Here is a 12,031-nt window from a genome sequence, read left to right on the forward strand (position 1 = left end):
CGTGTCTGGTGTATTTGGCCTTCGTTAGATTTGCCGTCATTCAGCTGCAGCTTAACTAACTGCTTATCTGACCTCAAGCTTAGTCGAAATGAGACTTGCTGCTGCCAAAACTAGCTGTACATGCTGTACTGATCTCCACAAGACTGCCCTCTTTGGAAGATCTCTGTGGTGCATTATCATTTTGCCTTTTGAGTGGGAATGCTAGTTTCAGGACAGGTCTAGACTGAAGCTTGAGGAGGGTTTTTTTTCCAGTCAAGACAGAAACATTTTGGGATCTGTGTGCGCGGCTGGAATTGTCCATATTTTGGTAAGGAAATGGTTTTAAATGAAGAAGTATGAATAATTCAATGGAATGGATGTGTTCATTCTAACACATTATTTGGTGAGAGTGCGTAAAATGAATTTTTGTCCCGCCAAAGATTTATTTGAACAGTTAATGTGATTGATGAGAATGATGCGCTTGCGATAAGTGCAGAAAAGAGCGAGCGGAGAGCTTGTGCACTCCCGCCGTCTCCAAAATAAAGTATGTGTTTGACTTTATTCGGAGTTGCGCAGATTGAACGGCATAAAAGCATCGCCTGACAGACTTCTCCATATGCTTTTAAAACGCTCTCATGTGCAGCGCGTAACGAAGTTGAACAAGTCGGTTTCTGAACTGTCTCTCTCCCTCACATGTTTATAAAGAGCAAGGTCAGAAGGCAGAATACATGTTTCACGTGGCATATTCAGAGAATATTTTTGCCAAAATTACAGCTGGGTGTGAATCTGCTCAAAAACATGTCGACTTTTCTTCCCTGACAAGTTTTCAGGATAAATCCTATCCAGTGAAGTGTTTTCCGTGTTAACTTAAATGTTTTGCATTGTCCTAACCGGTGTGAATTACAAACAGCGCATCAATGTAACCTGAAGAGAGACAGGTTATTTTTGTGCCAGATCATTTCATAGCCAATATATAGTATAACTTGTATATAAAACTGTATAAAATAAAAAAATTCTTGCATTTATTTTGGATTTATTGGGCTCGCAAGTGTTAAAGCGCATATATGACATTTACATTTAGGCACAATACTGTGCAATATGTTTTGTCATGTGATTGTTTTTTACACCGTAAACTAAACACTGTAGCTTTAATATTTATGGACTGAAGCACTTTAAAGCCTGCGGTGACCTTCCGGAGGTTTATATTACCCTTTTTGTCAGGAACCCTCTAGTTAAAATCACCCAGCATGGGTTTTTTTCGCTCTGTGTGGCCACATGTAGCTGATTTGAAGCAGTTGGACTCCTTAGTGAGTGATCTGTGTGTGCTGACCCCACCCTGCTGATAACACACACTCTGAATGCCAAACCCCATGTTTGCTGTATGTCCATAAATCTTCTTCAGAAGGGGTCTCCACATTCACTGCGCAGGCTTTTTTGTGTGAACTCTGAGAACTCTAGGCCACACTTCTGTACTAATAAGACTGTGCACTAAACTGACCTGCTGTTGAAAAGGATTTAAAAATTAACTTTATAGGAAGGTGTAACCTCATGTACCCAAAAGTCAATGCTTAATTCAGGGTTGGTATGGGTACTGGGACATTTAATGCAGTGTTTACAAGGTTTAAAAACTGCTTGAAATTGTTTTTGCTTAATTTTATATCCAATCAGTACGTGCAGTTAACTTTTTTGATAAGATCACTGAAACGTTCTTATTGCTTTTGCCGTTCGACTTGTAATAAATAGTATTTACGGCAGAGACGTCACTCTCTACCCCATCTCGTCCAAATCACTCCAAACTGGCGCATTTTGTTTGTGCTGTTAAAATAAATTAGTGAACTCAGATTTTTTTTCTTTAATATATCACGACTGTAGCCTTTAGTGGATGATACGCCACTCCAAACTGTCGCGGTAAGTTTGTGCTCGATTTGTACAGGTTTGTGCTGTTAACAGAAATTAGTTGTTTTTTCTTTAATAATAACCAAACTGGAGTAGGTACCTCACTCTCCATTCAATGTTGCCCAAATCTTTCCAAACTGGCGCTGTTCATTTGTGCTCAATTTGTCCCTGTTTGTGCTAACAAACACATACTAATTCCTATCGGAAACGAGCAAGGCGGGGCGAAAGCCGTTAGGGTACACCGAGGCCAGTGACGCGAGGGATGAGCGTCAGCTGCAGCGGTCTCGCATCTCTCACGAAGGAGCTGCGGGAGCATAAAAGGAATGTTACACGGTTCAATAAAAGGAAGGCGGAAGGTGGGAACCAAACAATAAAACTAACTTAAAATGTGAAAAACAACAATGTCCAGGCCTGGTCCTCTCTCTTCATACACTCCTGTCGCTCTTCCTTTTATGCTCCCAAAGCTCCTGCGTGAGAGATGCAAGACCGGTGCATGCACAGCTGACGCTCATCATCACTCGTGTCACCGGGCTCGGCCGTTCCCTCACGGCTCTCACCCCGCCTTGCTCGTTACCCTATCCTAAAATAAACCAAGGACATATTTGGGAGCGATTACATCATTATTTTAAATTGAATTGTGAAATTGTCAAGTAAACGTCAGTGATCCACTGATGGAACAAGTTAATAGTTAACAAGCTTCTTCACATCATAAGCTTTTACAGCCCCCCGAACGTGGCTTCTATCCCGATGAAATGCGCTACAATAAGACAAGCGCTGCAGGCATTGCGCGTATTTAACAATATGAATGTAGAAATGTTGAACGGATAAATAGGTAACATGATATCGGCTACTTTTACTACAGAAACAGCCGAGAAGGAAAATGCACCAAAGTAAAATAATTTGTTTACTTGTTGACTCTGTTTGTTGTATCGTACAGAAAAGTAGATAAAATACTAGGGATGCTCCGATCCGATATTCGTATCGGGTATCGGCGTCGATACGTAATAAAATTCTAGATCGGGTATCGGTGCAATTTGTCACCGATACCCGATCTGACATAAAATTTGTGCTAGACGATGTAAAAGTTCATGGAGACACCGGCGCTTAAACTCTCTCGTGGGCGGCTGTGCATTGTGCAACGTGCGACATCATACGCTAGCAACGTGCCAGCATACGCTAGCAAAGTGCGACATCATACGCTAGCAACGTGCTCTGTACGTAGTGCACGTGAACAAGTGAACATATAGCAGCGAACAGCATGGAGCGAGCCAAAATATCTGTCATTTGGAGTTATTTTACAACAGCTACGCCAATAAGTTCCACCGCTTTCATTGTTATGGATGGGCAACCGCTGTCCGTCGTTGCGAATAATGGCTTCAGACTCCTTATAAACCACCTGGAGCCGCAGTACGACACGCCGAAGCGTAAATATTTAACTCTACCTTGAACTGTACCGAAAAGTCTGCAAACACATATCCGAAAAAATTAAAGATGTCAATGCGGTGAGTTTAGTTTTACAACAGATATCTGGAGCTGTGGCGTTTCCACCGTGTCGCTTTTAAGTTTAACCGCACACTGGTTGGATGCGAATTTTGTGCCACAAAATGCCACGTTAAATGCAACAAACATGTGCAGTTTTACTAAGCTAGGGAAGCTAGTGTTTTATTCATCTGTTTCTGTGTTGGATGTTAAACTAAATCTTTCGTTTAGTTAAGTGGACTTTGCTTTAGTGACTAAAGCATTAAAAAGATCTGATTCATGTTATTTTAAATATATCTAAAGCAGTAAAGCTATTACTTTTTTTGCTCAATTTCAGCTGCTTTATTGCGAATTGATTTTTAAATTATTTTTGCACTTTCTTAAAAATTATTAAGAGATTTTGTTTCCATTTATTTATACCCGTTTATCAAGCTAGTGAAGCTGTTGTTTTATTCAGCTGCTTAATTTGCACTTTAATTTTTAATGTCTTTTGTCCAAAGATAGTGAAAAGTTTTGTTTTATTTTTCATTTGTTTTGCACAGGTGCTGGTTTAATAAACTATTTACTACATTTTTGAATCATTAGTTTGTTATTTTGTTTTACGGGGTCAGGAAATTTATGTTAAGTCGAGCCTGATGTCTTGTACTGCAATGCACATAGTTTATAAAGTAATTGTGCACTTTACATTTTTTACCTTAGTATCGGATCGGTACTTGGTATCGGCCAATACTGAATCTCAGGTATCGGAATCGGTATCGGAAGCAAAAAAGGTGGATCGGAGCATCCCTATAAAATACTACATTTATCAAGGATAACACAATAAAGTTAAAACGATAACTTGTTGCCTTTGTGGTCCTTGAAGTACAGTAGGCCTATCATTCAGCTACACCAGATTTGTGACAGCAGGTAAAGATGATTTCAGAATAAATAATGTTCTGATTTGAAAAAATAATATTTAGAGATGTCATCAGTTCTGGTATGGCAGGGAAAGTCATATTATTAACATTTTAATTGTGAAATTATGTAAGTTATTTGTTTTTGTAATGTTTATTTTAAGAAGTATTGATTAAACTTTTTATGGGGACAGAAAACTACATCTATTTTTTATTCAGATCTGTAGAAGACACAAAAACTCCATAACAATACTGACAGCACCACGTGAAGAGTTTGTTTTAATGGCACAAATCGAGCACAAACTAACTGCACCAGTGTAATACAATTTGGAAGACATGGGGTGGAGAGTGACGCAACTTAAACTTAAATCTTAAACGCCAGTCCAGAACAAAGGTTCATTTTTTGCAGCACAAATCAACACAAACACAGCACAAACGAATTCTATAGTTTTGGTGATCATTTATTTATATGGGGTCCCAACTTCACAGAGGTACGATTGTCTATCGGCCCAAACCTAACTATTATGCCCCGACAAAGTATGTTAACAACTGCTCAAAACTAACGGTCATCCATGTACTGCAAGTCATCTTGAATTGTGCAGTTTAAAATTGCAAATAAATGAAATATAAACATTATTTTCTGTTTCTTAAATAGCGAACATTGATTGTTTAATTGTTGCTTTAACATTTTATATTATAACACTTAATTAGTTTTTAGGCTTGCAACTGGTGAATAAGTTGCAAGCCTAAAAAATAAATCTGTTTATTTACATGGGCTTATCGCAAGGCAGTGGCAAATTCTACTTTAGTTTTTTGCTGTTTGGGTTTACATGTTACATGTGTGTACATGTAGCTTGGTCAGTAAGCTTTTCTCTTCCCCCCTTTTTAGATTTCGGTTGGCTGGTGAATGCATTAATTGAAATAATTAATAGGAAAATTATCGAACATTACTGATGAACATTGACCACAGCAAAAACATTTCACTAAACCCTCAGTCTTAGGGTGGCAGATGATGGTTATTTGAAGCACAGTCCATGACCTTTGCATAGTCTATTGTTACAATAATAGAATGTGGGAAGATGAGATGTGATCCTTCACAAATAAACCAATTCGAAGTCCATTAGAACTAAATTGTGGACTTTTCTAATGTTATCCTACATACAACACTATGTGTGATTTATAAAGGTTTATATGAGGTTTGTTGTATTGTTATTGCGAGATCTCTGGGCATTCCTTAAACTGATTAGGTAGTGCTTTATTCCGTTATATAACCTGTAGCGGATCATACACACACACACACACACACACTCCCCACTGTTTGTGTGAAAGTAAATTCTCTTCATACTGGCGTGTTGAATATTACTCTCAGAATGCAAACACTAATTATTCTGATAACCTATCATTACGAAGCATTTTGAGAATGATGCTGCATTCTAGAATGCATTCCATGCCTACGAATGCTTTGGATAAACTTAAACACTTTTGCTCTCTCTCTCCTGCTCCCCAGAGTGATGCTCGGGGTCAGATGGTTTCCGAACGGCTGGGACTCGGTCAAAATCTGGACCTTTCAGACACCATGGTTCAACAAAAGCTGGACGAAATCAAGGACCAGATCAAACGTGAGATTCGCAAAGAGCTGAAGATCAAAGAAGGAGCCGAGAACTTGAGGAAGGTGACCACAGATAAGAAGAGTTTGGCTTATGTGGACAACATGTTAAAGAAGTCTAACAAGAAGGTGGAGGAACTGCACCAGGAACTTCAAGAACTAAATGCACACATAGTGGTAAAGGATCCAGAAGAGCTCGTAGGTACGGCTGAATCCTTTCTTTATCTACATGTAGCTTATGGTGGTTTTAAGATGCTAAGGGTCAAAACTAATATGTAAACCTTGAGTGCCTTTTTTTGCAAAGCGAACAAAATTTGAACGTTGGCTATCATTCATAAAATAATGCTTTTAAAGAATGTGTTGTTTCAACATTCATTTGACGATAACATGAAATAATTTGAATGTAAATGTATATTTAAAAACATAAATGCTGTGTTATTAGTTATTAAATTTTCTAATCAATTGACGGCACTAAACTAAGCATGTTAAACGAAATAAATAGTTTGTTTTATTTCACTATACATGTGCGATTAATCGCAGTTAATATTCATGAGGCGCAGAATTGAAATCAATGAGATTGTTGTGTGGGCAGAGCTGTCAGCTGCGATGTCGCAGAAATCGAAACGTCAGTTGCTCATCACGCAGCCCTGGTTAGGACAAAACCAGGAATCAAGGAAAAGCTACCTTGTATCGCGTGTCGCAGCGTCGCATAGCGTTTGGTTAGGACACGGCGTAAGTCTGTCACTGACAAAATGTTCTACGAGGCTGTGGATTTTTGGACATTGTACTAGACCTGGGCAATATAGCACTTTTTTGATGTGACAGCAGGTGTAATGAATGCAATAACTATTATTTGTTATATGTCCTTTAATTTTGAACAAAACTGCAAAGGAACTGAAATAGTTAAACAGAATTGGGACCAGTGTTGTCATTCTTATTGTGTCATTATTCATGATTCAGTGCCTATCATTCATCAGGGAGTCTTTAAGTGTTTAGATATGAGTGACTCACACTTTAAGATAAAGCAGATGTTTAGTGAAATCTAGATGTAATTAGTAGTATAAAAAAAATCCATCTCCAGACTGCGACTTAATGTTCCAGGACTCCTAACATTTTTTACTAGGAGCACTGTAGCCTATGACTGAATTTTAGGAACGCAAGCAAAAAATATAGAGGCACACCTTAAATCAGCCTGCAATGCAATTATTCACATTTTCCCCTCAATGTAACTGTATTACTGATACTTACAAATAAGTTACTTCATGACTGCCTCTTTTTAACTGCGCAGAAACAAATCTAATGAGTCTACAGAGAAGCTTTGTTATTGATTTGTGCTAAATAGAGAGACCGTTATCTGAATGAATTTGAACCAACAGAAATTGTGCTTGTCAAAGTATATATTAAATTGTTTAAAATGCCTCGAGTATGTTCTGACTATGAATTTATAGTGTATTAACGACACTTTTCCTCATGTTCACAACACAAGTAAATATAACGTCAAATAAAACTTTACAAGAGCCTTCGCTTGTAATTCGTTCTTACTGTAAACGGATGTTCACGTTGGCTCACGTTGTGTGTATACTTCTGAATGATGACCTGAATCGTGCGCGTCGGTGGGAAATATCAGTACACGTGAGTTACCCGTCCACTGGCGGGCAGTTGACTAACACACAGCCAGCACTGGTGGCGAGCTCGCATTCTACTCGTCTTTACACATTAAATAACTATAAGAAATTCAAAATTTGCAGGTCGCACAAATGCGCAAACTTGCTCGCGCTGATCTGCACAAATGCGCAAACTTGCTCGCGCTGATCTGCACAAATGCTCAAACTTGCTCGCGCTGATCTACAAAAACTGGCAACCGAAGGTATTACTCTACGATAATAATAATGGAGATAATATGAGGAGGAAATGTGGATCATGGCGGAGAGACAGGAAACCTGGTAACTTGAGTCTGAGTGCAGTGTTTGACGGACTATTGATTGCTGCTTGGAGTTTCTGCAGGTGCATACAGTGGTGGGAATTACCTTTAGAGACTATTCTCGTTTTGGTCAGAGGAAGATGCTCCGTGGTCGCCCCTTACCTCTTCTACACACACGCAAGCCACACAGATCACACGGTAACACACCTAAACTGACAGAAGTTTCTATTTTCTCATTGTTTGAGAGCGCATTTATGCTTAAAGTTTAGTGCCTGTTTGGCACGGACCAATCGGAGAGTGACTAACTAATGGCATTTTTTGTTCGTTATTTCCCTCCCTCCTGATGTGAAAGGGCGATTTAATGTGACAAATTTGAACCCTGAGTAAACTGTGGACTCTGTGGGCAAATGAACCCATTATTTAGTTTGGTCCTTTAATTGTTTGATGTCAAATAGATTTGTTTTGTAAAATGGATTCTTTGTTGTTATACATCCTAACACAAAACAAATTCGATTGCACCTTGTTTTGTAAAAAAAGTGTTTAACTTAATAAAAATTGTAATTTGGCTTGAGTTTAACATGGTTGTCTGTTCATGGCTCTTAAAAATGTAGAGTTTGTGGAATATTACGATTTGTTTTTTAGAATATTACGATTTTCAATTACCAAATGTTAATCAATAGGGCCGAGGTTTGCGGCCAAATTGGCTATTCGATTTTAATTTCTATGGTTTTTATTAAATTTCTATTCAATATCGATTAGTTATCAGTACTTAAATGTGGATTTCATGCCTGCAAAACTAGCATTATAAATTGTTATATATGCTGGTAACTGAAACTCTCCTACTCTTTTTATTTTATAAATAAGAAGCCCATAAAGTTTTTTTATAGACTTTGTGTATATGAAACATAGTAACTTTCCATAAAACCAACAGTTCTTTACTAGAGCAGACTCAAGATTATTCTGCAAAAAAAGTAGCTGATCAGTGATATCACCAGCAGTTGAGAAAACTCGCTCAGCAGGAACTCTTGTTCCTGCTGAGCGAGCACACAGAGATTGTTGTGTTAAAAGAGGATACTCTTCTGCATGCATCTTCCACCAGATTAACGGGTTTTCAGAGGGCATGACAGACTTTGCTTCCCTGTACCTTGCCACTTCCTCTTTTGCCATTTCAGTCACAGTTTTCCTTGCTGGAGCTACCGTTTTGTAGGCTGCTCCAAGGAGACCCATCAGTGCAGATATCTTTGGCTGCTGTGGGGCTTCTGTATCTCCCATATCATGATGTGGACCCAGGGAGCTGGCATTCTGCTGAACAGGCACAAGTGTCTTCCACACAAGCACTGTCACTGTCTTGCAGCTTGAAGATAAAACAAATACAAATTACATTTAAATTATATTATGAATAGGCATGTGCCGGTATCACTTTTTCATGCTGCGATTAATTGAGAGAGCATTTATCACGGTATACGGTATTATCGCGGTATTGTAATTTTACAAGAGAAACAGGTTAAAAAAAGAAAAACTTCAGTTTTGTCCTTTTAGTAACTTGAATAGCTTTTTAATGAACTAAAAGTAACTCAAACATTTAAATACAAATAAATATAAATAAAACAATATGAAATATAAAAGTAAACTGAACAATTATATCAAAATGAATAATGTGCAAACTGCAAAAGAACATTTGCAAAAAAAACAAAAAAAAAACAACTATAAAGTTGTGTCGGGCTTCCTGGCATATTTACTCCTCAAGATTAAAGTGCAAAAATGTGAGCATGTTCATTTTGCAAGAGAAACAGGATAAAAAAATAAACTTCAGTTTTGTCCTTTTAGTAACTTTAATAACTTTTTAATGAACTAAAATTACCTCAAACATTTAAAAACAAATAAATATAAGTAAAACAATATAAAATATATAAGTAAACTGAACAATTATATCAAAATGAATCATGTGCAAACTGCAAAAGTACAACATTTGCAAAAACAGAACGATACACAACTATAAAGTTGTGTTGGGCTTCCTGGCATATTTTACTTCTCAAGATTAAAGTGCAAAAATGTGAGCATGTTCACTTTTTCTGGCTTGAGCTTTGAACGCTGAGGTGAGAGGATATGTCCACTGGCACTAAATACCCTTTTAGAAGGGGGATAAATTGTCGGCAGCGTTTCTCCTTCCGCCATGCTTCTTCTTCATGTGAGAATTTGACTGCGGCGTCAGTGGCCGTGGCGCGCACTGCGTGCAGTGTGATTCTACGTGTGACGTGAACACTGTTTACATCCGGGTGCGCTCACGTGTTCTGCGCAGCATATACGCAGTGTTTGCTCAAGCGGTTGATGGAAAATAAGCTGTAATGCACGTTCTAAAAATAAAAATTCGGATCTATTATTTTTTACGGTATTTTGAAGTGCCCACGATAACAATATTGTGTATATTCATTATCGTGATTTATTGAATTACCGAAAATCGGCACATGTCTAATTATGAATAAATGATCTCAAAGAAAATACAATTTGGAAATTCTGATCAAAATAAACCAAAAGCACAGTTTTCATTCTATGCTTACATTCTGTGACAGTCAGACAAAAAGGGAAGGGCCTTAAAACGATGATCTAATGCCGAAGCTCTATACTAGATTTCCTTCAGGCCATCATATCAAAAGGGGATTCCACAAATTTCAATTACTTTTTGTCATATGCTGTTATACATCCAAACTTAAAATTCTAGTTCACATGGTGTCTGCTGATTTCATTGAACTGGTTTGGTTTTCATCTGTTGTACATTTATGTCATATATGTAATCTATGTTCAAGTTATATAGGGTCTTTATATCAACACTACTACAGAATAAAAAAGTTCTGTAAACATAGCTTCACAATCATCAAGTATACATGACAATCTAATGTCGAGTCGCTGGGTGCAATTCTCATCTCCTGTAACACAGCTGTGCATGCAGAGGATCAATAACTGATAAAGTTGGTGTGCACTCTTCAGACATGGCAGTTTGCATGGCCTTCACTACTACATCTGCTGTAGTTATGTCAGCCTCCGACAAAGTAAAGAGATCTTTCTCACTTCTGCGAACCTCAGGTGAGAGCAGCGCTGCAGTTATGGCTGGCTGCTTCCAGAGGAACCGCTCTAGCATCTCCAATGTGCGGTTCCGTCAAGTTACAACGTCAGTCTTCAGCTTATGTGTGAGGGTAGATCCAGTAGCTTTTGTTTGACTTTCAGAGTATGGCTTGCAATGCTGCTTTGATGAAAGAAGCCAGTGATTCGTTTGACTTTGCCAAGCAACTGGGCCATTTAGGGCAGTTTGAGTGCCGCTTATAGTTCTGCATTGTAGGTTACGACTAAAGCCGGGTCTTTCTCCGCAATGTTCTATTCAATTAGAGCCTCGTTCAACAATGCTGCGATGTAACCTGCTGTGTGGACAGCCTGGGTTTGCATAACATGCGATACGAGTGTGTCCAGTCTCTTGCGATATAGTGACATGTTATTGTGACACACGAGTCAGTCGCCCTGGAGGTCCAGCTGTCACAGGTTAGGGCAACTATTTCTGATGACTGGAGAGATGCTGCGACACTGATCTTAACCTCAGCATACTTTAAGAATTCCTTTTCACTGAGGTACTTGCGTGTCACCTTTGCGTATCTCGGCTCCAAAACATCGATAAGATTGTGAAAGCTTTTGTTCTCAACTATCATGTATGGGCATAAATCGTAGCTCTTGCGGGCACAACTTGCAAACAACAGTTGTTTTGTTGACCTCACCATTGCTGTCATTGCCTTTAAACATAAAGTGCTTCCACACATCATACTTTAATTTAGCTGGAGCTGGGGTCCATTGGCTACCGTGAGCCCTGATTCCTGCCCCCCTCTCCCACTTTTAATTTTAATTTGTTTTGTTTTAAATGTATCAGAACGAGTGATTGCGACATCTTCAGGAAGATACAGCGAAATACAGATATCCTTGAACTAAAGCATACACATTAAATCCTGAATGAATTAATTCAGGATTTCCCGACTCAATATTGTTTTGTTAAATTGGATATCGATTAAAATTGAAGAATTTATATTTTTACCCAGCCCTATTACATTTACATTTAGTCATTTAGCAAACGCTTTTATCCAAAGCGACTTACAGATGAGGAAACATTGAAAGCAATTATAACAACATAGGCAACAAAATACATAAGTGCATCAAACTAGTCTATTAATCAACTACATGTAGTATTCTGTAATTGTAATCGGTGGTATTTTTGAGTTA

At 38.3% G+C, this 12,031-nt stretch overlaps 1 protein-coding gene across 1 annotated transcript in view; it reads left to right on the top strand.

Annotated features, from left to right (window-relative positions):
• Positions 1-12,031, top strand: part of pkn2b (protein kinase N2b) — a 40,730-nt gene that overhangs the window by 9,500 nt on the left and 19,199 nt on the right. Inside the window, exon 2 of the mRNA XM_079459555.1 lies at positions 5,755-6,055. Coding sequence (XP_079315681.1) covers positions 5,755-6,055 — 301 coding nt within the window. The remainder of the gene's footprint in view (positions 1-5,754; positions 6,056-12,031) is intronic.

The sequence above is a fragment of the Barbatula barbatula genome (assembly GCF_947034865.1).
Source record: "Barbatula barbatula genome assembly, chromosome: 7".
NCBI lineage: Eukaryota > Metazoa > Chordata > Actinopteri > Cypriniformes > Nemacheilidae > Barbatula > Barbatula barbatula.